Below are 27,452 nucleotides of genomic sequence, written 5' to 3' on the forward strand. Positions count from 1 at the left end.
ATAATGATACATACGTAGATCACCATCATATATATCTACACCGCTCCTATATACTAGATTGTATGTATACTTGACCTAAATCGAGGAGCCCCTGTCGGTCGCGTGTACGATCCCTGCATTTGCCGAGAAAGTTCATCGAGATTTTTCGATGGGGGTTTCCTCTTGTCAGTAGCGCAGGATGGAGGGGCCTGACTAGGACAGCTGTCTAGTCGTTCGGGTGTTACGAAAAACCGACATCCCGTGTATACATTGGCGTAGAATATCCCTTGGCAGTTTCCCTCATAGCACACTGTAGCTCAATCGGAGCAGAACAGTAGGACGTTAAATCCCATTTCATTTCATTTTATTTCATATACATCTACACCGCTCCTATATATTAGATAGATTGCATGTAGGGCCTATATATGCTTGACCTAAATCCAGACCAAATAATCCCCCCATTCAAAAGTACCAATGGACAGTCGTGAACAATGACGTCATTATGAACGATATTTTAATCCACTCACATCTCGTCATTTGGATGATAATGGAGATTTGGGCGTTTTTCACGAAAACAAAAGATCAATGGTCAATGGAATGTTAGAAAACATCGAACACGTGAATGAGTTAATAATTATGATTCTGTTGATTCATTTTGATGAATCAGCTAAATAAAGACATGATCTTAGGATTAGCGGCAATTATTGATTGTACCACATGGATTATGATTCTGTTGATTTATTATGATGAGTCAGCTTATTTAATACATGATCTTAGAATTAGCGATAATTAGAAGTTGTTTATTGTTTGTATGACGCGGATTAAACAGTATTTCTTCAGTGGTTACACCAAGGATAATCATGAATAGAATTTGATAAGAGAGAGAGATAGAGAGATAGATAGATAGAGATAGGGAGAGAGATAGATAGAGAGAGAGAGAGAGAGAGAGAGAGAGAGATAGAGAGAGATAGATAGATAGAGAGAGAGAGGGAGAGAGAGAGGGAGATGGGGTTTAACGTCCACTCGGCACAAACTAGGTCATTTCGGGACTAACATATGGTTTAATTTTATTTCAATAATTCGCTTGCGCGTAGGGGTCTTTAGCAGTGGGAGGAACCCGACAGTCTCCAAAACCGGTACATGCGTATTATATGGACAAGGAACCGAGCATAATGCGTTTCTGCTCCATTTGTAACAAGGGACTCGAAGAACGAGGCTGGGCATATTCCACAAGTCATGCCAAATAGTGACGCCAACTTCTTATTTGGAGAGCATGCGCAACAAATACTATCGGTGTAGACTGGAACAACCAGACGCTGGAGATTGCCATTCGATTGAGACTTGTTATTAGATTGAGACTACTAGCGTATTTCGCCGAACATAACTGATTAAATATTATAGAGTACAAACAGAAACGATTGAATGTAAATCAGTTTATATACATTCATATTACATTATTAAATGCGTTGCAGCCCATTTGTGTCAATTTCTAGGTCCTAAATATTAGCGATTTAGCTCCTCTAAGCACATCCAGCATAAAAAAGTAAAAGTAACCAAGGTATTTGAGGCGCACCCAACTCTTAAAAAGTAAAGGAAACCCAGACATTTCAAGTCCAGCCAGCATAAAAAGAGTAAAAAAAACCCAGGCACTTTAGGCACATTCGACATTCAAAATGTCAAAGAAAGCCAAACTTTTCTTATATATTTTTTCGGTAGGAAACATAGCTACGCCTCCAACACCAACACAATTAAACTGGGCGACTTTGTCGTGTTTTTCTCTACTCGAAAAAATCACAAGTAAATTTTGTTGGCTCGGCAAGACTTTCGTTTCCATCCACCCGTTGAAAATTTAATTCGATATCGTTGTATGATATTTTGTTGAACAATTACTTTGTTGGTCTAAAGACCTGCAATAGGCAGATTCAGCTCTTGCATAATGTAAGTTAAATTGTAGATCAACGTGGCTCCTCCAACGACCACAACATTTCAGATGCAAGAACTTTAATTTTAAATATTTTTAAACATATATTTAGAAAACAGTTTCTAATAATAATATAAACCGACTTGAAATTCGCAGGTAATTTGTTTTTAAATTTTTATAAACACAAACTTAAAATAGAGGTTCTTAGTAATAATGAAAGCGGGTTTGAAATTCGCAAGTAATTTGTTTTTGTGTTTTTAAACATGCATGAATGAAAGTAAATCGTATGTAACAGCCAGAAGTTGTTGATTAACGTTAAGAATGTAATACCCAATCTATTAATAGCCATATGCACGTGTTGGCCAGCGCCCATACAATTTCTAGGAAAATACCTACAGCAGAGCCTTATTAGGTAATAATCTATCCTGAGATGATTCGCCCTTGAAACCAGGTAGATCATACCATAGTAAGTCAATTCGGAACATAGATCATTTCCTTTGCAATCTCCTGTAAAAATAAAACAGGACAAATGACCGTTAACAAAATTTCAAACAATTTTCCTTTCTTTGAAGAAGGGGGGTGGGGGAATGGTTAACGCGAGGTTTCCATTTCTCGCTTGGACGTGACAAGGAGTAGGGTCGCCTGTTCAACCTGGTGGGTTTTCTCTGGGTCCTCCGGTTCCCCCTACTGCTAAAGACCACTGCGCGCAAGCAAGCTAATTTTTTTATTATTGAAATAAAATTAAACCATGTCTTAGTCCTGAAATGACATATTTTGTGTTGAGTGGACGTTTAACCCATCGTCATTTCTTTTGAAATCACATGTTACTTTATTCTGATGAATAGTTTTTTGGTTAATTTTGTGTAAATTCTTCTGAAATAATAAGTTTCATGGTAGTTGTATGCATGGTTTATCACCGATGCCGAAGTGTCTTGATTGCAAAGGAGAGTGTTGTTTCAGCTAAAGTCCGAAGTGTCTGACAATCCGATTAGTGGTTACACAATCAGATTAGAACGCCAACGATACGCGTGCGTTATTGCAATTGCCTTATAAGGAGAGCCAACGTCCGCCGAAATGCAGTATGCTAGACTGGATATGAATATTAATTAGTCTAAAATGACCCACGTGGTGCGATTTCTTGGAAAGTACTGCGGTACGAGTTATACATCGAGCATATAAATACAATACGCGAGCTGACCGGTTCAACATTCTAGAAACAGCCGGGCTTGTGGAAAGACATTACTTCGTTAATACCGATATACTTGTAGTAATCTTATACAAAATATTTCACCATGGACGAAGACGTAGCAGCACTCGTTATTGACAATGGATCTGGTATGTGCAAAGCGGGTTTCGCCGGTGATGATGCTCCAAGAGCTGTTTTCCCCTCCATTGTTGGACGACCAAGACATCAGGTTTGTGAAAATTAGTATTGAATTTGAAAGTTCGAAAAACCGCCATCGTTTCACGAAATGCCAGTTTGGTATGTGAGCCAACGCGTGCTTCACTGAGCCACCACTCCTCCCCCATTTAGAATCCTACATCGTCTGCAGTTGCCAAATTTTCAATCCATCATATCTTTGTGAAATGAAATGAAATGGGGTTTACCGTCCTACTATTCTGCTAATGAAGACGGGCATATGCCATACATTGTGCTATGAGGGAAATCTTGCCCGGGCAGCGGCTCTACGGCCTACTCTTATATCGAATTCCAACTGCCAAGGGATCTTTTACGTGCACGTCAATGTGTACACGGGACCTCGGCTTTTCGTCCCATCCGAACGACCAGACAGCTGTTCTTGTCAGCCCCCCTCCCCCCGTCCTTCATGACTGACAAGGGGAAACCACGCTGGAAAATATGGATGAACTTTCTCGGCCAATGCAAGGATCGAAGAACACCCGACCTCCAGGCTAGCGAGCCAGCGTCTTACCCACTTAGCCACCGTAGCCCCCGATATATCTTTGTGAACACTGAACGGAATTTAACCATTTTGGACTGCATTTCCTTTTTAGAGATGTAACTTGCATAAATTGTAGTTTGCAAAGGAATCCAATTATCTCATGTGACGATCAGTGACTTTAAAGGAGGCAAGACTCTTAACTCAATATGACTTTAAAGGAGGCAAGACTCTTAACTCAATATGACTTTAAAGGAGGCAAGACTCTAAACTCAATATCATCCAAAGTCTTCCACATTGAAAACATGATTTACTTAATTTAAATCAACATTGATGTTGTGACCTTACCTGGAAAAGATGGGCTTCTGATATCCAATATTTTTAAGACAAAATAAACATTTTACCATTGGTACACGAATCGTGTATCGTAATGCGTTGCAGCGCAATTTGTAACAAGGGACTCGAAGGACAAGGCTAGAATACCCCAGAAATTATGTCTAACGGTGACTATATATTCTTATTCGGAGAGCATGCGGAATAGACTGGAATAACCGGACACTAGAAGTTGCCATTCGATTGGGACTTCTGGCGTATTTTGCCGAACATAACTGATTTGAAATTAGAGTATATGTTTACTACGTTCAGTTCTTCACTTTAAATATTCTAGAAAGCCATCTATTACGTGTAGTTTAATGGTCGAGTGCGAGACATTAAGTAATATATTGATATTGCACGAGGGGCACATTATGGGAGATTAGATAAAGAGCTGACAGTTTTCACTATAATAGTTACAAACTAGATAATGTAAAGGAAATTTGCTGAAAATTTCAATCCAATTGATTCACTATGAACCGTGATTTTAGCGATTGAATTTTCGGCCTAGCCTTGATCGTCATTACTAAAGTCGTTATTATAAAAAAAATAGCCTTGATTATCCATTTCATGATTAAATCCTGAATAAAAGTTGAGCAACAAATCGGTTCCTAATCCAGTAAATATCGTGGGCTAGCGATGTCATCGAGTTGATTATGGTCTAGGACAAGTTAATGTCTATTAATTTAGATAACATTTCAGGCCTAAAGAAAGATCAGAAATAGGCAGATTTACCTCTTGCATAATGTATGTATAAACAACTTAAAATATAGACACTAAGCCGTGCATTTCAATGAAATATGTCACCCCGTTTCAATATTTCAACTTGTATAAATAATGTACGCTTGGCACTTTGCCCGTACAATCAACTGAAATAATGGTACACCAACATCAAAGGATGACGTCACATCTAAAGATATACGAAATAAATTAATTACTTGTATTTTTCAGGGTGTCATGGTTGGTATGGGACAGAAAGACAGTTATGTTGGAGATGAAGCCCAATCCAAAAGAGGTATTCTCACCTTGAAATACCCCATTGAACACGGTATCGTCACCAACTGGGATGATATGGAAAAGATCTGGCATCACACTTTCTACAATGAACTTCGAGTTGCTCCAGAAGAACATCCCGTCCTTTTAACTGAAGCTCCCCTCAACCCCAAAGCCAACAGAGAAAAGATGACCCAAATCATGTTTGAAACCTTCAATTCACCAGCTATGTATGTTGCTATCCAAGCTGTATTATCCTTGTACGCTTCTGGTCGTACCACTGGTATTGTACTAGATTCCGGTGATGGTGTTTCCCACACAGTTCCCATCTATGAAGGCTATGCCCTTCCCCATGCTATCGTAAGATTGGATTTAGCTGGCCGAGATTTGACCGATTACTTGATGAAAATCTTGACCGAGAGAGGTTACTCATTCACTACCACAGCTGAGAGAGAAATTGTCCGAGATATCAAAGAAAAGTTGTGTTATGTTGCTCTTGATTTCGAACAAGAAATGTCAACGGCTGCCTCGTCATCATCTTTGGAAAAGAGTTATGAACTTCCTGATGGTCAAGTCATCACTATTGGTAACGAAAGATTCCGATGCCCAGAAACGCTTTTCCAACCTTCTTTCATTGGCATGGAATCTTCTGGTATTCATGAAACAACTTACAATTCTATAATGAAATGTGATGTTGATATCCGTAAAGACTTGTATGCCAATACTGTATTATCTGGAGGTACCACAATGTTCCCTGGTATTGCCGACAGAATGCAGAAAGAAATCACCTCCTTGGCCCCCCCTACAATGAAGATAAAAATTATTGCCCCACCAGAGAGGAAATATTCCGTATGGATTGGTGGTTCCATCTTGGCTTCTCTCTCTACCTTCCAACAGATGTGGATCTCCAAACAAGAATATGATGAATCCGGCCCCGCAATCGTCCACAGAAAATGCTTCTAAACCATCCCCTTCTCTAGTACATCTACTAGCAAGCATCCTTGTGATAAACTTTATCTGTGAAACTAAATCTGAAGTGAATTATGAACAAAAACTCTCAATACATACCCAATCTGTTAAATTATTAACTTAATCATTTTATTGTTGTTGAACCCTACCATTTTTTTTTTACAAAATTAAAAAAAAATCAATTTTTTTTGTAAGATTGTTTTGTGTTTTCTTGCTGTAACCTTGAAGTACAATCGAATGTCGAGATCATCGCAGCTAGATTGATTTTTCTTATGGGGCGTCCCAAGGCTTGTCATTTACTTTAAATAAGTCTCCAACTCCAATATCATCTAAAGTCTTCGACATTGAAAACCGAATTATTTGTCAATTTAAATCAACGTTGTTGTGATCTTACCGGGAAAAGAGGGAATTCTTATATTTCGTATTTCACCGAACATAGCGGATTAGAAATTACAGTAAAAACAGAAACGATTGAATGTAAATCAATACATTCATATTACATTTGTGTCAATTTCTAGTTCCCAAATATGAGCGATTAAGCTCCTTTAAATGACTTTATACAATGGGAAGATTGTCTGCTGAAATGAACTGAAATGGGGCTTAACCCCCAGTACGGCACCGACTCGGCTAATGAAGACAGACATACGCCATACAGTGTGCTATGCGGGAAATTTTGCCCGGACAGTGGCACTACAACCTACTCATATCGAATTCTAACTGTTAAGGGTTCTTTTACGTGCACGCCAATGTGTATGCTGGAACTCCGTTTTTCGTCACATCTGAAGGATTAAACGTTGTTCCTTGCCACGTCTTGATAATTTGGGGTCAAAATATTTGACCCAAAATTCCTGACTAGTGCTTTTTGGATTGGATACCAAAAAATTCTGATCGACAAGATTTTAACCCAAAAAGATTGGGTCGGGTAGCGACATATCACGGGGTATGGGGGACTCTCAAATGCGTATTTCTGCTATTCTAGCCCGTGAATTAAGTAACTTCAAGGTTTGCAACCGAGATCCCACTCTATGCCGACCTGAATTCTAACCACCCAAGCAGACCGTTCCAGCTGCATTCACAAATTATAATCAATGTCAGAAAAATGTTATACAAAGTAGAATGGCTACGGACAAAATGCTTTAATCCATAGTAAATTCAGTACAAATTGGGGCCACTGTGGCTAAGGCGCTGGCTCGCTAGCCTGGAGGTTGGGTGTTCGATCCCTGCATTGGCCGAGAAAGTTCGTCCAGATTTTTCGGCGTAGTTCCTCCCCATCCCCTTGTGAGAGATGCAGGACGGAGGGCCTGACAAGGACAGCTGTCTAGTCGTTCGGATGGGACGAAAAGCCGAGGCCCCGTGTACACATTGGCGTGCACGTAAAAGATCCCTTGAAAGTTGGAATTCGATATAAGAGTAGACCGTAGTGCCGCTGTCCGGGCAAAATTTCCCTCATAGCACACTGTATGGCGTATGCCCGTCTTCATTAGCCCAGTTCGGAGCAGAACAGTAGGACGTTAAACCCCACTTCACTTCAATCAGTACAAATTTGTGGTATTCAATTAAAGAAAGAGTAAAGCGTTTTATTAATTTTCGGGCACTTTATTTTTCCAACTAAATAATTTTTGTTTTCACTGTACCCGTCTGACAAAACAGTAGGACGTTAAACCCCATTTCATTTCAGTACCCGTCTGCCCGAAAAGTGAGTGTCCGAAAGTTAGGGGCTGCTGCCCATCCCCCGCCCCCTGGCTGGTACGCCTGTGCGAGAAGTCAAGAATCACTCAAGCGATGCGATTTCTTGGAAAGCAGTGTAGTATGTCCTTATATGGTATTTAAACAGTAACCCCACGCGGGTTAATCCTCGAGCGCATATAAATACAATGAGCGAACGACGCGGTTCAATATTATAGAAACAGCCGGGCTTCAGGAAAGAGCTCAGTTTGTTAGTACATGTATATCCATATAACTATTATAATATAATACAAAATATTTCACAATGGACGAAGACGTAGCAGCACTCGTTATTGATAATGGATCTGGTATGTGCAAAGCCGGTTTCGCCGGTGATGATGCCCCAAGAGCTGTTTTCCCATCAATTGTTGGACGACCAAGACATCAGGTATGTGAAAATTGAAATTTTATTTGAGCAATTTGAATTTCCCATTGACGTCTATATCACTGTATTTTAACAATCTGTATTATATATTCAGCTGAATTGTCTCGTAGCCATGCAGCGGCGGACTTTTTTTCAACCGATATTTAAACAATATTGGCATAGATTAGGGTTGGGCGTTTTCTCATTTTTTTTTCTCATTTTGTTCTGTGAGAACAACAGCTTATTAAGTAAATAAAAAGCAAAATCCTGATACCTGCTTTATATCCTTGATCCGTTTACAAGATTCTGAAATATACCAAGGGTACAGTGACCCGTGCACCCAAAATTTACCGAACAGAAAGTTGGTCTCGACACGGCGAATGTACACGCTTCAGTGGCTTTTCTCGAATTGATTTCTCGCTTACGGCACAGTATGATAATACTCAGCGGTAGGGTCTATGATACTATAAATAGCCATCGCACGTGCAATTCTCTACACATCTATCAACTATTACAGCCGTAAAAAATCTATTGTTTACGATTCTGAATAGCTGTAATATTTAGCTTATTGGTTATTACAGCAGCTTTAGAAATTACGTTCGTTTTATTTTTTAAATTGCTTTATCATTAACTGTAGCGTTAGGAGTGGCATCTTTTGGTTTAGTACACATAATATCTCTGAAATACTTGCGTTGGGCAAGAACATGATACTAGCAGTAGTTTCATTTTACTTTTACAAGGTTCCTAAAACAATTGTTGAGTTTCCAACGTGCGTGTTTCTAAATTCAATTTCTTGTTCCAGCTTTCTGTTGTTTCGTAAAAAAAGTAGTCTTGATTATCCTGGCCTGTCAATGAAACGTAGAATGGTCTGTAGACTGGTTAAGCGAGACTACTTTCAAAACAAGGGAACGTAACCTATTTTTTACTCACATGTGCTCGGATGTTATGGCCGACACTCGTAACCATCTTTCAGTGTATTATTTATGGATGATTAATAGTCCGATTCGGTTTGTTACATAATTCTCATCCGTCGGCTTTTCGGGTAGAAATCGTGGAATAAGTTTTATTTTGTAGGTTTTGATGTTAACGACAAAAAAAACAATGTTGACATTTTTTCTGAGTAGGTCTTCATAGTATGGGAGGCATTTATCTGAGGGCAGCCATTTTGCGATAATATTGCAACTTATTTTTTTTATTTTCACCTTATTTACAATGTTATCGACATATCAACTTTGATTTAGCAATGTATTAATATTGGCAGGAGTCATGACTATATTTCAGATATTTTTCCATTTCTGTTGGGAAAAATCGGACGATGTGCTGATTTTGATTAAGTACTAGTGTTTGGTATCAATATATATGTTTTCAAGGGCATAGACTCCATTTCTGCCAGTTACAACTGTTTAAAATGATTACAAGTTTACCTATTTGCATATTTCCAAGATGACGGACATTTTTTGCGGAAAAATGGGACGATGAGCTAATATTGATTAAGTAGTCGTCTTTGCTATCAGGATATATGTTTTCGGGACGCAGATTCCATTTCTGCCAATTACAACTGTGTCAAATGATCACATATTTAGAATATTTCCAATATGGCTGCCATTTGTGGCGGGAAAATGGGACGATGTGCTGATTTTGATTAAGAAGTCGGGTTTTTGTGCAATATATGTTTTCGGCGGCAGTTCGATTTCTGCCATTTACAACTGTGTGAAATGATGGTATGTTCATCCATTCAGCATATTTTTAAGATGGCCGCCTTTTGTGGCAGAAAATTTTTCTAAACACATTACTGAAAAGGTTTCTGAATCCATTTCTGCTATGTATAAGCTTGTAGCATGTTCCCGAAAGCCAGTACCAGTAAAATAGCACATTTATTTGGTCGATCGCGTTTTAGTAGTGGGACTCAAATCTGTTTTTCAAACTTGGTGGCTTCATCGAGACTTTTAGTTTATGTTGTCTGTCAGTTATAGATACAAAATTAACGATTGTTAAAAATATGAAACTATTGAAAAGGTAATTAATAAATTAAAAAGTAGAACAGAAATGTATATTATAAAGCGGTATACGGAGAAAAAAAATTAATGACTGCAAGTGAAATAGTAATACTTGCTATAAGAAACCTTTGTGGCCGGCCACGTTGTTGTGTAAGTGGTAACATACTTTATGTTTCCAACTCAACAGTATTCCACATGCTCGTTCCACATTCAGCCTGGAAGTCAGTTTATAACTTAATATATGCCACGAGGGCTACTTAGCATGTATTTCACTTACAGCCACGTCCCCACCACCCTTAACCACGTTGCCACCAGGCTGAAACGAAGCTCTTTGCCGCATGCTTGCTACGCTGTTACGGCCCTTATGTCTATATAGGGAAGATACTGAGTTTCGCCCATCATCTCCAGTCGTCTAGCACCCAGAGAGGAAACATCAAGAAAACTATAAAATGTTCTTGATTGCTTGACTTTGGCTGGTTATCTGCTTTGAAAGTGTATGAGGACGGAGTGAGCATTGCACAGTCTCTGTAGGCGTGACAAGAGAGCGTCTTACGCCCGGTAGGCACGTCACGGGAGTGTGGTGAGCACGTGTCCCGGGTTGACGGGTAACTGCAAGATCAAGGTCGAACGAAGCTCATGGCCGTATGCTTGCTACGCTGTTATGGCCATTATATCTATATAGGGAAGACACTGAGCTTCGCCCATCAACTCCAGTCTAGCATCCAAAGAGGAAACATCAAGAAAACTATAAAATGTTCTTGATTGCTTGACTTTGGGTGGTTATCTGCTTTGAAAGTGAATGAGGACGGGGTGAGCACTGCACAGTCTCTGTAGGCGTGGCAAGAGAGCGTCTTGCGCCCGGTAGGCACGTCACTGGAGTGTGGTGAGAACGTATCCCGGTCTGACGGGTAACTGCAAGATCATGGTGGAACACTTTGCGCGTAGCCACAGCTTGACTGGAGCGCACTGGGCGTAGTAATCGCTTGGTGTGGCATGAGCATGATGTGCGCGTGTCAATTTCTTGCCACACGCCCCATGCTGCCGTTACCTCGCCTTCATGTCAGGAGACCGAATGAATAGGAAAATCGATTTCAGCTGAGTGATCATCTCGGATGAGGAATTTTCATCGTTGGATAATATACCAAATGGGTGCGACACGGTACCGGCTTTCAGGAATGTGCTACAAGCTAATAGCCTACGTAGCAGAATTGGACACAGAACAAAATGATGATAATGTGTTTAGAAAACGTTCCGCCATCTTGGAAATATGCGAAATTGACACTAAAGACAACTACTTAATCGAAATCAGAATATCGTCCGATTTTCCCGCCACAAGTGACAGCAATATTGTAAATATGATGAATATGTGAACATATACTCATTTTACAAGATTGTAAATGTCAGAAATGGATTCTGCGCCCCTGAAAACATATATATTGACACCAAACACTACTGCTTAATCAAAATCTGCACATCGTCCCATTTTCCCGTAAAAAATGGCCGCCATTTCGAAATATGCTAAGTATGTGAACACGTGATCATTTTGCAAGACAAGACTGTAAATGTCAGGAATGGAATCTGTGACCCCGAAAACATATATATTGACACCAAACACTGGTACTTAATCAAAATCAGCACATGGTCCGATTTTCCCGCCCAAAATGGTCGCCATCTTGGAAATAACTTCATGAAGTGATGGAAAAAAATCTGAAATATAGTCATGACCCCTGTCAATATCAAAGCATTGCCAAATCACAGTTGATATGTCGATAACATGATAAATAAGGTGAAAATAAAAAAAACCAAGTTGCAATATTATCGCAAAATGGCTGCCCTCAGATAATACCCTCCCATAGTATGAAGACCTACTCAGAAAAAATGTCAACATTGTTTTTTTGTCAATAAACATCAAAACCTACAAAATAAAGCTTATTTCACGATTTCTACCCGAAAAGCCGACGGAATTACATTAGATGGCCAGAGAGAGAGAGAGAGATTTAACGTCCACTCGACACAAACTAGGTCATTTCGGGACTAACATAATATGGTTTAAATTTTTTATTTCAATAACACGCTTGCGCGTAGGGGTCTTTAGCAGTAGAAGGACCCGGAGAAAACCCACGAGGTTGGACAGGCGACCCTACTCCCTGTCAATAAATGGTCATAAAAGCTTGGTGGATATATAGATATTGTGGTGTAATTGTCGAGATATTTGGAGATATTTATTTATGGCGGGACACCCTTCCAAGGGCAATAACTCTATATGTAACTATCAGAAACTGCTGTAATTATTATTCATCGACAAAATCAAAAATAACGTAAATATAAAGCGGATCAGATGATTACAATCGTCGAACTATGACAATCTGATTAAAATACAGATCTATATTTCGTTTCGTTTTTTTTAATACTTTCCATGGCCTACACTACATGAAGATCTGACCGGTTGTAGCGATAGGTCGTGTCAGAAGTCATAGGAGCGGCTTTTGACCCTATGACGTCAGACATTTGATTAACCAATCAGCATTGATGTTACTAAGTGAATTACTCACAATTTCGTGCAAAACACGCCTAAAGCTCGCCGTAACAGACCGTTTCATTGGCTAATACCTCACACTATTCAGAACGCGTCAATGATAACAACTCTTCCAGATCATAGTGTAGTAAAGACAAGTAAAACGAAATTTTGAACTATAAAAACGAAACGAAATAGGATCTGTTTTAATCAGGTTGCGAACTATGATAGGATCGTTTCTGTTGTGATTTTGCCCATAACTGGGACTGCTTCCACCTTCCTGTGTAGTTCCTATATAATTGTCGTTTTGTTGTGGCCACGGCCCAGAGGATGCTTGTTATTACTCGCTAATTTCACTAATCTAAATTTCAAGCAGATTGGGCGATAACCTGTACAGCTAGAAGCTTCACAACATTTTATAAATTAAATAAGGGCCATAACTCTAGACATTATTAACGCCAATCTTTGAAATTCAGTCTGATTATAAGGTCACTCATGTCAACAACGATCGCTTTAGCTGCTAGAGCGTTCACAAGCTTTAATCAGAAGGGGCCATGACTAACGAAAAGGTTCTTCGTCTCACTAAATTGAAGTAATGCAGTTGAATTTGAAACGGATTAGATAACGATCGTTTGATTTTGAAGTTGATAGGCATCAACATAATTGACAAAGATTGCCATAGAATATCAACATAAACAAAACATTGGCTTATGAACACTTCAGTATATTTTCACTACAGTTCTCCAAAATAAATTGTCTAGAAAGACATCTATTATAGATATCTATAATACGAAATAAAATGATTACTTCTAAACTTATGAATTGTATCTTGTATTTTTCAGGGTGTCATGGTTGGTATGGGACAGAAAGACAGTTATGTTGGAGATGAAGCCCAATCCAAAAGAGGTATCCTCACCTTGAAATACCCCATTGAACACGGTATCGTCACCAACTGGGATGATATGGAAAAGATCTGGCATCACACTTTCTACAATGAACTTCGAGTTGCTCCAGAAGAACATCCCGTCCTTTTAACTGAAGCTCCCCTCAACCCCAAAGCCAACAGAGAAAAGATGACCCAAATCATGTTTGAAACCTTTAATTCACCAGCTATGTATGTTGCTATCCAAGCTGTATTATCCTTGTATGCTTCTGGTCGTACCACTGGTATTGTACTGGATTCTGGTGATGGTGTCACCCACACTGTACCCATCTATGAAGGTTATGCCCTTCCCCACGCCATCATGAGATTGGATTTGGCTGGTAGAGATTTAACCGATTACTTGATGAAAATCTTGACCGAGAGAGGTTACTCATTCACTACCACAGCTGAGAGAGAAATTGTCCGAGATATCAAAGAAAAGTTGTGTTATGTTGCTCTTGATTTCGAACAAGAAATGTCAACGGCTGCCTCGTCATCATCTTTGGAAAAGAGTTATGAACTTCCTGATGGTCAAGTCATCACTATTGGTAACGAAAGATTCCGATGCCCAGAAGCTGTTTTCCAACCATCTTTCTTAGGCATGGAATCTTCTGGTATTCATGAAACAACTTACAATTCTATAATGAAATGTGATGTTGATATCCGTAAAGACTTGTACGCCAATACTGTATTATCTGGAGGTTCTACCATGTATCCTGGTATTGCCGACAGAATGCAGAAAGAAATTACAGCCTTGGCTCCCCCTACAATGAAGATAAAAATTATTGCACCACCAGAGAGAAAATATTCCGTATGGATTGGTGGCTCTATTTTGGCTTCTCTCTCGACCTTCCAACAGATGTGGATCTCCAAACAAGAATATGATGAATCCGGTCCAGCTATCGTTCACAGAAAATGTTTCTAAACCATCAAATTCTCCAGTACATGTACTAGCAAGCATCTTTGTGATAAACTTTGTCTGTGAAACTAAATCTAAAATGAATTATTGAAATAAAATTGAACTATATGTTAGTCCCGAAACTAAATCTGAAGCGAATTATTCAAATAACATTTAACCATATGTTAGTCTGTGAAACTAAATCTGAAGCGAATTATTCAAATAACATTTAACCATATGTTAGTCTGTGAAACTAAATCTGAAGTGAATTATGAAAAAAAACTCCTAATACATACCCCATCTGTTGAATTATATTAACTTAATCATTTTATTGTTGTTGAATATACGTACCCTTTTTTTAACAAAATTATTAAAAAGATACTTTTTTTTTTACTAAGATTAATGTTGTGTTGTCTTTTTAAAGTATGAAAATTGATATTAAACGCTGCTTGTCTCTAATTTGAAGCACAAACGAATGTCGAGATCGTTGCAGGTAAATTGGTTTTGTTAAGGGGCATCTTAAGGCTCACCATTACTTATAAACATAAATGACCTGTTACAACGGAAAGGTCGTCTTCTGAAATGAAATGGGGGTTGACGTCCTGCTGTTCTGCTCCGACTGGGCTAATGAAGACGGACATACGCCATACAGTGTGCTATGTGCAACATTTTGCCCGGACAGCGGCACTACGGCCTAATCTTGTATTGAATTCCAACTATTCAGGGGTCTTTTACGTTCAAGCCAATGTGGATGCTGGACCCCCGTTTTCCGTACCATTTGAACGACTTAACGTAGTCCATTGCCACAAGCTCCGTCATACACGAACTTTCTCGGGCAACACCGGGATCGAACATGGGACCTCCAGGTTAGCGATCCAACGTCTTACTTACTGAGCCACCGTGGCTGCAGGTCGTCTGTGGATAGAAATTTTAACATATGAATTGTGAACCGCATCAGTCACTAATTTACATTATTAGGGTGGTTCAACCTTTTCGGTAATTGTCCCCTTTCTTTCCAACCACATCACTGGGTAAAGGTAAATAGTTGGTGTTGTTCTCAGTGTACCCGGAGTAAACCCACGAGGTTGAGTAGGCGCCCCCTATCTCCAAGCCACATACGCTCACACCAGGGATCGAAACCACAGCCGCAAGCCAAAGGTGACCGGCCAGCTAGAGGTCGAAGCGCAGCACTCTAGACCACTAGGCCATCCAAATAGTATTTAATATCGTGCTTAAATAGTATCTTGCCGTAATTGTTAATGGCCGTTGAGAAATTAACACTAAACGGTCCCTTATCTGGGTTGTGTGGAGGACTGAACAACGAAACGTAAAACTTATCTCGAGAATAATCTTGTTCACCTTTCAATTATAACCTTGCTTCGAGGATTTTCACCAAGATTTCAATTTGAGGTCAAAGGTAATTGTCCATCAGTCAATCTAGCATCCTTTGTCATTATCATTTAAACTTTAGACTAGAGGTGTAGTATTGTGAAATGAAATGAAATGGGGTTTAACGTCCTTGTGTAGTAATGTAGTTTGTAGAAAACAAGGCCTTTTATCACTGAAATAAGGTGGGGGGGGGCGAATGGTTAGCGTTGTATCATAATGTCTGTCTTTTAGTCAACTGGTGTGGATTCGATCGATTCCTCGCTTGTTTGTGGGTTTTCTTCGGATCCTTCGCTCTCTCTCTCTCTCTCTCTCTCTCGCTCTCTCTCTCTCTCTTACGTGTACACCGTACAAATAAGCAAATTTCACATTTTATATGAACAAAATAGATACTATATATAGGCCTAGCTTACAAGCTGTAATAAATGGTGTCGAGTGGTAACCTATATTTTGACGATGCATTCACAATAAATATAGAAGTGACCCCCACATAGAGGATAATCACGCCCCTTAGTAATATACGTTACAACGCCTAATATAGACATATTAGTAGGTCTATAGTATCTATATTGAACTTGGATTGAATTTACATTGATAAGACAAATACATTAAATGTCATATTGACGATGATCGACGTACGTTGGGCGTGTACATTTAATTTAAACCATTGACTCGTTTAGTTGTGGTTTCCTCTTGTCAATTGAGCAGTGTGGACGGCCGTGCAAGGAACGGTGTCTAGTCCTTCGAATGGTAGGAAAAACCGAGGTCTCATCGGTGCGCTCGTAAGTGAACCCTTGACAGTTGGAATTAGAATGAAGACTAGATCGCATCGCGGCTTTCCCGGCAAAATGTCCCTCAAAGCACGCATAGCGCATGTCCGTCTTCATTCGCCTGAATGGAGCAGATAAATAGGAGTGTAGAACTAGGACGCTAAGCCCAATTATTTCATTTAGCTGTTTCAAATTCCCGGTTGTACTTAAAACAAGGAGTAGGGTCGTCTGTCCAACCTCGTGGGTTTTCGAGAGAGAGAGAGAGAGAGAGAAATGAGGTTTAACGTTCACGCGACACAAACAGGTCATTTCGGAACTAATAACACCTCTCTCTCTCTCTCTCTCTCTCTCTATTTGTGTCGTTTACGTTTATATGTTTATATAACTTGTAGCCTTTTAACGGGGTTTGGGGCTTTACCCTCAACAAGATGACATAGCCTACATAATCAGATATGTTAAACAAAGTGGCATTAACCGGGCAATATTCGTGGTTTCATTCGAAGACTTAGTTGTGACAAGAAGTGGTGTTGCCTGCCTAACCTCGTGGGTTTATCTCCGGGTTATCTTCTTTGCTCCCACAGCCTACAATCCTTCTAAATGTATGCGAATTAATAAATTAAAGTTATAAGATGCTAGTCCCGAAATGACGTAGTTTGTGTTGAGTGACTGTTAAATCCCACGTCTTAAAAAAAGAAAGTCGTACACCAATGACATAGACTCCATTTACAGTGCTAGAAATGTTATTAAATAACCGATTGGTAATTCTTTATTATTTAAATATCGGCAACCGTATTGAAATAAAAAAAAAAGGGCGTGATTATTTGAACACGTGATACCCAGGATTAGTGTTATCAGTGGAGATATAAACTACACTATACATAGATAAATACATTAAACTATAACAGGTATCTAAAGGGGTGATGAATAAATTAAATATTCGCTATGTAAATGAGATAACGTGATTGTGTAACAGTGTATGTTAAAGGCCTACACACATGGGATTTGGATCTCGGAGTGGGGTTAATAGCCTACACACATCGGATTTGGATCTCGGAGTGGGTGACAGGCCTACACACATGCGAACTGGGCCTCGAGGTGGGTTAAAGGTCTACACACATGGGATTTGGATCTCATGTGCCTCGGTGTGGGTTAAAGGCCTATACACATTGGAGCTGGGCCCTTGTGTGGGTTAAAGGGCTACAAACACGGGAGTTGGGCCTCGGTGTTGGTTAGAGGCCTACACACACGGGAGCTGTGCCTCGGTGTGGTTTAAAGGCCTACACACACGGGAGCTGTGCCTCGGGGTGGGTTAAACGCCTAAACACATGGGAGTTGTGCCTCGGTGTCTGTTACAGGCCTACACACATGGGAGCTATGTTTCGGTGTGTGTTACAGGCCTACACACACGGGAGCTATGTTTCGGTGTGTGTTACAGGCCTTACACACATTGGAGTTGGGCCCGTGTGTGGGTTAAAGGTCTACACGCATGGGAGCACTAAAAGAAACCTTGACAGTATGAACTTGGTAAAGAGTAGGCGGATAAGCTGCTGTCCGGGCATAACTCCGACAACTGACGTGTTGAATAGAATCATGACGTAACTAAACACAACTTACATGTTTCAGCTATCGTGGCCTGGTTAGGTACATTTTTACTCAATATGTCAACTGCCACTATTCGTGGAATTGCGAGAATTCATTTCCAGAACGTTCAATCGAGTATCCCATATCGCAGACATATAATCTTTTGGTGTGCACATGCCTTTAAACACAATTCTAAATTCACCGTTACTTTACAAAATCTTGTCAGCGACATTAATAGCTTTTTATGATATGAAAGGACTGTCGATCTGAATGGGATACGCATAAGTGAAAACACACCATAAAAATAACTTCAAATTAAGATGCGATGATATACTTCTTTAGCAAAATCTGGGAAAACAGTTTATAATGGGGTATTATATGGTCTAGGCTAAGAATATGGTTCAATTTTATTTCCATAATTCGCTTGCGCGTAGGGATCTTTAGCAGTTGGAGTAAACTGGAGTCCCCGGAGAAAACCCACGACTTTGGACAGGCGACCCTACTCCTTGTCACGTACAACCGGGGAATCGAAACCACGCAAATTGATTCAATGACAGATTTTATGATACAGCGCGCACACGCGAACCATTCGGCCATCCAATCCCTCCGGGTTGTGAAGGAGTTCGTAATCTGCAGAACAAAGTTCGATACATGATCTATGTTGCGATTCCGGGTGACAGGTACATCACAGAGCCCAAAGGGGTAGATTAATGGTTTGACATTTGGATCCAGGAATGGCTTTAATATCTTCAGACAGGAGTAAGATTAGCACAATGAGGGTCCAATTATGAGTTTTATTGGCAAAATATATGTTGTTTCTTCGGGATTACTGGAAAACACTAATATGTTTGTTTTTGAGATCGATGGCTTCCGGTTGGGTGATGTAACGTTGATAAGGGAAAGTTTGTTGGTTGGGGCCGTTTCACGGCGCTAACCAAGCGAAAATACCTACACAGTTTAGCCTAAATACATTCTCTGGGCATTGAGGTTAATGTTTATATCGTTTATCAAAATAGACAAAGGTCGAAACTAGCTTTCACTTGTCTGATGTTAACACGTCTTCACTCTCGTGCATGCAATCTCTCTCTCTCTCTCTCTCTCTCCCTCTCTTTCTCTCTCTCACGATGATACGCCTGAATTAATGCAACTGCCTTATAAGGAGAGCTAATGCCTGTCGTCATATTTGAGTCGACTAGTATGACAGGTGTGAGAAACTGGTCTATGAATAGTTATCAAAGTGGAATTACCCAAGCGATGCGATTTCTTGGAAAGCAGTGTGGTACGCCCCAAAACAGCGACCTCGCGCGGGTTACACGCCGAGCATATAAATACCATGCGTGGGCTGAGCGGTTGAACATTCTAGAAACAGAAGGGCTTGAGGAAAGAGCTCAGGTTGTTAGTATCCATATAACTATTATATAATACAAAATATTTCACCATGGACGAAGACGTAGCAGCACTCGTTATTGATAATGGATCTGGTATGTGCAAAGCCGGTTTCGCCGGTGATGATGCTCCAAGAGCTGTTTTCCCATCAATTGTTGGACGACCAAGACATCAGGTATGTGAAAATTAGTACTGAATTTAAAACTCGGAAAAAATCGCCAGTGTTTTACAAAAGTCCACTTTGTATTTTGAGCCAATACCTCTGCTCGCCATTTAATATTCTATATCGTCTGCAGTTGATGCGGAACGTAGACAAATTTTCAATCTATCACCTTTATTACACAACTGCATGGTATATACACGAGTATGGTAAAGCATACAATACAAAGTACAATAACAATAATAAACATCAAGAACATAGAATAAGGTTTACAGAGGTTTCTAAAAGTATATTAAATTATATTAATAATGCTTGTAAGGTATATATTAGACCTTGCATAACAAATGGTATTTATATCCTTATAAATACATCCAGCTGAATTTGACCTATATAATTATTGTCGTTTTGTTGTGGCCACGGCTCATATTATGCTTGTTATTTACTCGCTAATTTCACAAATCTAAATTTCAAGCAGAATGGACGATAACCTGTAGCTAGAAGGCTATAAAAGCAAATTAACAGTATTTCTAAGTTTAGCAGCTATTACGGTATGAAAGTTAACTTAAGTAAAACAAAAGTCCTATTGTTTTCAAATTTGAGTGAAGTCTGTGTCACTACAGACCCGGGACTGTACAGCGCAGTGGACGCTTGCGTCTAGCCCCCGGATCCATTCACTTTTTTGAATTGTCTGTATGTTTGTGTTTTCCTGAGTATGATGTCCTGTCCGTGTATTTGGTTTTGTGTAAATTTTGTATGGTGCAGTCCCCCTGCACTTTCTATTAGAAGAGAAGGTGAGTTAAGAGGATGCGAAAAACGAAAAATTGTATTACGAAGGAAAGACAATCGAGGCTGTCTCAGCATATTAGGTGTTCTCTTTACCCCTAAATTAGCTTGGCATAGCACCTGCTCTCATCTAGCTCAACAAGGAACAAAAGGGCGGTCATGTTTGATCCGACTCCTTTTCTATTTCCATCACTTTTACATTTTAGGACTAGGGTTAGGGCTAGGGTCAGGTATTTAAGATTAAAACCTATAAATTCAGGGTTAGGGGTTTAAGATTAAAACCAATGAATAAGACAAAATCGTCAACAACAATGAAATATTGAGACACAAAAATGAGGGTCATGTAAAACATGAATGCCAGTAAAGGCTATGAATATGCTTTATAAATTTAGCTGTAAATTCAATTTAACAACAGAAAAATCCCTCTTTTTGTTTGATAGGATGGGGTTATGTCGAGTATCCAAATATTGAACAAGTGCACGTCAACTCAAACACCCACCAGCATAGCAGTCTATGACGAACTGGGGAGGCACCCTATTCATGTCACTCAAGTATAAAATGATTAAATATTGGCTCAAAATAACCCGGATGTCTGTTGATAAAAAAAACCTAACGCATGCTATAAACTTCTGCACAATTTGCATTGTCTGGGCCGCACAACGTGGTCTTCATATATAAAGCTATGAAAATACGACAACACTATGTTACAACCGTAAAATGAATATGAATATATTTTACCTACTCTATCATGGCATGGAATATTGTTTTATATTTTGAGATTGTAATAAAAATCTAGAACCATCACAAGATTTTATAAATTGAACAAAGGCTATTACTCTGAACGTTATTATCGTCAATCGTTGAAATTCAATATGATTATAAGGTCACTGATATCAACAATGCATATAAATTTCAACGACCGAACGATTGATTTTGCTCTAGAAAAGGGACCATGACTCTTATAAGTAATTAACGAAAATTGAAATCCAGTGACAATAGGGTTCTTCATCTCACTAATTTGAAGTAATAAGTAGAATAGTAGCCCCTCAAACCAATAGAAAAGATGAACTCCAAGTAGAAGTTAAGGTTGTATTTATTTAGACGTTTCGGACTAAGGTGTCCTTATTTCTACTTTATCCTGCAACCCCTTGTGTATCGCTGAGATCCTAGTCTAGATGTCCTCCAGATACTAGCATCCAGCTACTTTAGGACCTTTTGTACGAGAGTTGTTGTCGTTTTCTACTGGGGGATCACGTGGCTAAGTGGGTAAGACGCTAGCTCGCTAGCCTGGAGGTCGGGTGTTCGATCCCTGCATTGGCCGAAAAAGTTCATCCAGATTTTCCTGCGTGGTTCTCCCTTGTCAGTGATGCAGGACGGAGGGGTTGACAAGGAAAGCTGTCTAGTCGTTCGGATGGGACGAAAAACCGAGGTCCCGTGTACACATTGGCGTGCACGTAAAATATCCCCTGGCAGTAGGAATTCGATATAAGAGTAGGCCGTAGTGCCGCTGTCCGGGCAAAATTTCTATTTCCCTCATAGCACACTGTATGGCGTATGCCCGTCTTCATTAGCCCAGGTTAGGAGCAGAACAGTAGGACGTTAAACTCTATTTTATTTCATTTCATTTCATTTGTTTTCTACTGATAATTTGCAGTTCAATTTGAAACGGATTGGATAGCGATCGTTATAAGCGTCAACATAATTGAGTGCAGAAATTGCCAAGAATAGAATTCTATCACAAGAGAAAGATAGAGAAATGGGGTTTAACATCCACTCGACACAAACAGTCTTTAGCAGTGGTAGGAAACCGGAGGACTCGGAGAAAACCCACGAGGTTAGACAGGCGACTCTACGCCTTGTCACGTACAACCGGGGATTCGAAACAACGCCAGTTGACACAATGACAGGCCTTATGATACAGCGCGCACGTGCTAACCATTCGGCCATCCACCCCTCCCCCTCATGAATTCTATCACAATATCACTCGCTAATGAACACTTCAATATTATAAATTACAGTTCTCCACATTAAATTGTCTAGAAAGACATCTATTATAGATATCTATAATACGAAATAAAATAATTACTTCTAAATTTGTATATTTATGAATTGTATCTTGTATTTTTCAGGGTGTCATGGTTGGTATGGGACAGAAAGACAGTTATGTTGGAGATGAAGCCCAATCCAAAAGAGGTATCCTCACCTTAAAATACCCCATTGAACACGGTATCGTCACCAACTGGGATGATATGGAAAAGATCTGGCATCACACTTTCTACAATGAACTTCGAGTTGCTCCAGAAGAACATCCCGTCCTTTTAACTGAAGCTCCCCTCAACCCTAAAGCCAACAGAGAAAAGATGACCCAAATCATGTTTGAAACCTTTAATTCACCAGCTATGTATGTTGCTATCCAAGCTGTATTATCCTTGTACGCTTCTGGTCGTACCACTGGTATTGTACTAGATTCTGGTGATGGTGTTTCCCACACGGTTCCAATCTATGAAGGTTATGCCCTTCCACATGCCATCATAAGATTGGATTTAGCTGGCCGAGATTTGACCGATTACTTGATGAAAATTTTGACCGAGAGAGGTTACTCATTCACTACCACAGCTGAGAGAGAAATTGTCCGAGATATCAAGGAAAAGTTATGTTATGTTGCTCTTGATTTTGAACAAGAAATGTCAACGGCTGCCTCGTCATCATCTTTGGAAAAGAGTTATGAACTTCCTGATGGTCAAGTCATCACTATTGGTAACGAAAGATTCCGATGCCCAGAAGCTGTTTTCCAACCATCTTTCTTAGGTATGGAATCTTCTGGTATTCATGAAACAACTTACAATTCTATAATGAAATGTGATGTTGATATCCGTAAAGACTTGTATGCCAATACTGTATTATCTGGAGGTTCTACCATGTATCCTGGTATTGCCGACAGAATGCAGAAAGAAATCACTGCCTTGGCTCCCCCTACAATGAAGATTAAAATTATTGCCCCACCAGAGAGGAAATATTCCGTATGGATTGGTGGTTCCATCTTGGCTTCTCTCTCGACCTTCCAACAGATGTGGATCTCCAAACAAGAATATGATGAATCCGGTCCAGCTATCGTCCACAGAAAGTGCTTCTAAACCATCCCATTCTCCAGTGCATGTACTAACAAACATCCTTGTGATAAACTTTATGGGCGGTTGGATGGTCTAGTGGTTTAACGTGTGCGTATGAAATCACAAGGTCTATCATTGAGTCAAGTGGCGCCGTTTCGATTCCTCGCTTGAACGTGACAAGGAGTAGGGTCGCCAGTCTAACCTCGTGGGTTTTTTCCGGGAGCTCCGGTTTCCTCCCACTGTTAACGACCCCTACGCGCAAGCGAATTATTGAAATAAAACTTAACTATATGTTAGTTTGTGAAACTAAATCTGAAGTTACTGATGAACAAAAACTCTCAATACGTACCCAATCTGTTGAATTATTAACTTAATCATTTTATTGTTGTTGAATACGCACCCTTTTTTAACAAAATTATTTAAAAAAATACCTTTTTTTAAACTAAGATTAATGTTGTGTTGTCTTTTTAAAATATGGAAATTGATAAGCGCCGCATTCCTGTAACATGGAATTGATCTTCGTCATTTACTTTTGAACTCAAACGTCATTTAGCTGTCGTTCCTCGGGTTTTCCGGCGTGGTTTCTCCTTGTTGGTGGTACAGTATGGAAGGCTGGCAAGGAACAACGTCTAATCATTCGGATGGGAAGAAAAATCTAGGTACCGCGGCGTGTACACATTGAAGTGCACGTTACTGAACCCTTGACAGTTGGAATTGGAAATAATTTCACTCATAGCATGCATGGCGTCTTCATTCGCCCATATGGAGTAGAAAAATAGGACGTTAAACCCCATCTTATTTCATTTAGCTGCAAGTAGTAATGGATATCGCACGCCGTGTTCGATACGCCCTATGCTTTTTTTTTCGTTTACGTTTATATAAGCTGTAGCGTTATAGTTTGGGGCTTTATCCTCAACAAGATCAAGATGATATAACCGTGCGTGCTGTATCATAAGGTCTGTCATTGAGTCAACTGGCGTGGTTTCGAATCCCCGGTTGTACTTGACAAGGGAGTAGGGTCGCCTGTCCAACCTCGTGGGTTTTCTCCGGGTTATCGTGTTCCCTCCCACAGCTAAAGACACCCCTATACGTATACGAATTAATGAATTAGAGTTGTAGCGTACATTAGTCCCGAAAAGACCTAGTTTGTGTTGGGTGGATGTTAAATCCCGCGTCTTAAACAGAAAATCGTACACCAATAAAAAAGACTTCATTTATGGTGCTAAAAATGTTATTAACCGATTGGTAATTCTTTAATATTCAATTATCGGCAACCGTATTGAAATAAAAAAAAGGGCGTGATTATTTGAACACGTGATACACAGGATTAGTGTTATCAGTGGAGATATAAACTACACTATACATAGATAAATACATTAAACTATAACAGGTATCTAAAGGGGTGATGAATAAATTAAATATTCGCTATGTAAATGGGATAGGTGGCTTTTTACAACGTGGGTTAAAGGCCAACACGTGGGAGGTGTGCCTTAGTGTGGTTAAAAGGCCTACACACACGGAAAATATAAAATTCTAAGTTCAAAATTATAAATTAAAGTTTAAAATTATAAATTAAAGATCAAATTTTCAAAATTATAATCTAGTTTACAAAACTAAAAATGAAAACTGAAAATTAATTTACAAAATTAAAAATTACTCTGCAAAATCCAAAATTGAAATTAGAAATTATATTTCAAAATTAAAAATTAAAAATACAAATAGGAAATCGAAAAAATAAAAATAATTCGTATTTGAGCTCCCGTTCAATTGTCACCATTCGTGGAGAATTCTTTGCCGGAACGTTCAAATCGAGTATCCTATATCGACGACATTATAATATTTGGTATGCGCATGCCTTTGAACACAAAGGGGGTTGGATGGCTGAATGGTTAGCGTGCGCGCGCTGAATCATAAAGTCTGTCATTGAGTCGACTGGCGTGGTTTCGAATCCCCGGTTGTACGTGACAAGGAGTAGGGTCGCCTGTCCAACCTCTTGGGTTTTTTCCGGTTTCCTCCCACTGCTAAAGACCCCTATGCGCAAGCGAATTATTGAAATGAAATTAAACCCTATGTTAGTCCCGAAATGACCTAGTTTGTGTCGAGTGGACGTTAAACCCCATTTCTCTCTCTCTCTCTTTGAACACAATTCTAAATTCATCCATGCTCTGTAAAATCTTGACAGCGAAATTGACAGCTTTTTATGATATGAAAGGACTGTAGGTCTGAATAAGTAAAAATATGCCAAAGAAATACCTTCAAATTAAAATACGGTGATAAAAAAATCTAGGACAACAGTTTATAATGGGGTATTAAATATAGCCTAGGTAAAGTCCGTACATTGACTTTGATACATATAATTTCTGGTGACAAGGGGTCACGGTGATCTGCCGTGCAAATACAAAGAACCCTTGACAGTTGGAATTCGATAAAGAGAGGGTGGGCGAAAACACCGCTGTTCGGGCCAATTTTGCCTTCCTGGCATTGCACGATGGCGATAGAGAGCTAAAATGACCGGAGTATTGGTTTGCATTCCGTTCCTTTTCGATGCAGGGCCATAACTATCTCAGAGCAACGACGAGGCCCACCCCCCGCCCCCGCCCTTAGTTACGGGCCTGTTTCGATGGCAAAGTAATGAAGGGGGCTTGCGTGGGGCATGAGCTGTAGAAAATAGAAGACCCAATAGGGGTCACTTCTAGGGGCAGCCAGGTTCAAAGCCAATGTCTATTTTAGTGAAATGATGTATTAAAACTGACGAGAATTCAATTAAACATACATTATGCAAGAGCTAAATCTGCCAATTGCAGGTCTTTCTTTAGGCCTGAAATGTTATCTTAATTATTAATTAGACATTAACCTAGCCAGGCCATAAACAACTCTAGATGGTTATGCTAGCCTGCGATATTTAGTGGATTATGAGCCGATTTACTGCATAACTTTCCTTCACGATTTAACGATTAAATGGACAATCGAGACTATGTTGTTTATCGTATACTGATTTTTGTAATGATGATCGAGGCTTAGTTCTCGGTTCATAGTGGATCAATTTGAATGAAATTTTCAGCAAATTGCCCTTACATTATCTAGTTTTTAACTATTATGGTGAGAACTGCCAACTCGTTATCGAATCTCCCATAATGTATCTTTAAATTACAAGCCTGTAGTTTCATACACGCATCTCGATAATTTTAACCCAATCGGGGAGCCACATGTTCAATTGATTTAAGATAGGATAAGATAAGATAAGATTTTTATTGATACATCATAAACACATAAAAACAACATCAATATGCATTGCACGTAAACTAAACATTTAATACATCAATAATCTCATTTATATAACACTACACATTGGATCGTCACACCTCAGAGTGGATCAATTTGACTGAAATTTTCAGCAAATTCCCTTTATAGTATCTACTTTTTAACTATTATAGTGAGAACTGTCAGCTCTTTATCTAATCTCCCATAATGTATCTTTAATTAGACATTAATTAACTTATCCTGGCAATAATCAACTTTCGATGCCATCGCTAGTCTGCGGTATTAAATGGAATGAAATCCGACCTACTGCTCAACGCTCATTGATAATTAAATCAAAAAATGGATTATCGAGACTATGCTTTATCGTACCGACTTTAGTAATGATGATTGAGGTTAGGCCTAAAATTTAATCGCTAATTCTCGTTTCATAGTGGATCAGTTTGACTGAAATTTTTAGCGAAT

At 39.4% G+C, this 27,452-nt stretch overlaps 3 protein-coding genes across 3 annotated transcripts; all 3 read left to right on the forward strand.

Moving 5' to 3' along the window:
• Window positions 1–3,125: 3,125 nt before the first annotated feature.
• Window positions 3,126–6,288, forward strand: LOC126819441 (actin, cytoplasmic-like). The gene is made up of 2 exons (XM_050547476.2): window positions 3,126–3,315; window positions 5,122–6,288. Exons 1-2 carry the CDS (start codon window positions 3,193–3,195, stop codon window positions 6,124–6,126), a joined length of 1,128 nt encoding a protein of 375 aa, XP_050403433.1. The 5' UTR covers window positions 3,126–3,192; the 3' UTR covers window positions 6,127–6,288.
• A 1,740-nt stretch (window positions 6,289–8,028) lies between these two features.
• Window positions 8,029–14,952, forward strand: LOC126819440 (actin, cytoplasmic). The gene is made up of 2 exons (XM_050547475.2): window positions 8,029–8,245; window positions 13,576–14,952. Exons 1-2 carry the CDS (start codon window positions 8,123–8,125, stop codon window positions 14,578–14,580), a joined length of 1,128 nt encoding a protein of 375 aa, XP_050403432.1. The 5' UTR covers window positions 8,029–8,122; the 3' UTR covers window positions 14,581–14,952.
• Window positions 14,953–19,637: 4,685 nt separating this feature from the next.
• On the forward strand, window positions 19,638–24,175 carry LOC126819439 (actin, cytoplasmic). Its single transcript, XM_050547474.2, has 2 exons — window positions 19,638–19,851; window positions 22,749–24,175. Exons 1-2 carry the CDS (start codon window positions 19,729–19,731, stop codon window positions 23,751–23,753), a joined length of 1,128 nt encoding a protein of 375 aa, XP_050403431.1. The 5' UTR covers window positions 19,638–19,728; the 3' UTR covers window positions 23,754–24,175.
• Window positions 24,176–27,452: the final 3,277 nt, after the last annotated feature.

Source organism: Patella vulgata, chromosome 4 (genome assembly GCF_932274485.2).
Source record: "Patella vulgata chromosome 4, xgPatVulg1.2, whole genome shotgun sequence".
NCBI classification, from domain to species: domain Eukaryota; kingdom Metazoa; phylum Mollusca; class Gastropoda; family Patellidae; genus Patella; species Patella vulgata.

What these genes read in the sequence shown, in the direction of transcription:
- LOC126819441 (XM_050547476.2), top strand. Translation starts at nt 3,193, where the DNA reads ATGGACGAAGACGTAGCAGCACTCGTTATTGACAATGGATCTGGTATG. An exon ending in TTGGACGACCAAGACATCAG is followed by an intron (nt 3,316 to 5,121) that starts GTTTGTGAAAAT and finishes TGTATTTTTCAG; the next exon opens with GGTGTCATGGTTGGTATGGG.
- LOC126819440 (XM_050547475.2), top strand. Translation starts at nt 8,123, where the DNA reads ATGGACGAAGACGTAGCAGCACTCGTTATTGATAATGGATCTGGTATG. An exon ending in TTGGACGACCAAGACATCAG is followed by an intron (nt 8,246 to 13,575) that starts GTATGTGAAAAT and finishes TGTATTTTTCAG; the next exon opens with GGTGTCATGGTTGGTATGGG.
- LOC126819439 (XM_050547474.2), top strand. Translation starts at nt 19,729, where the DNA reads ATGGACGAAGACGTAGCAGCACTCGTTATTGATAATGGATCTGGTATG. An exon ending in TTGGACGACCAAGACATCAG is followed by an intron (nt 19,852 to 22,748) that starts GTATGTGAAAAT and finishes TGTATTTTTCAG; the next exon opens with GGTGTCATGGTTGGTATGGG.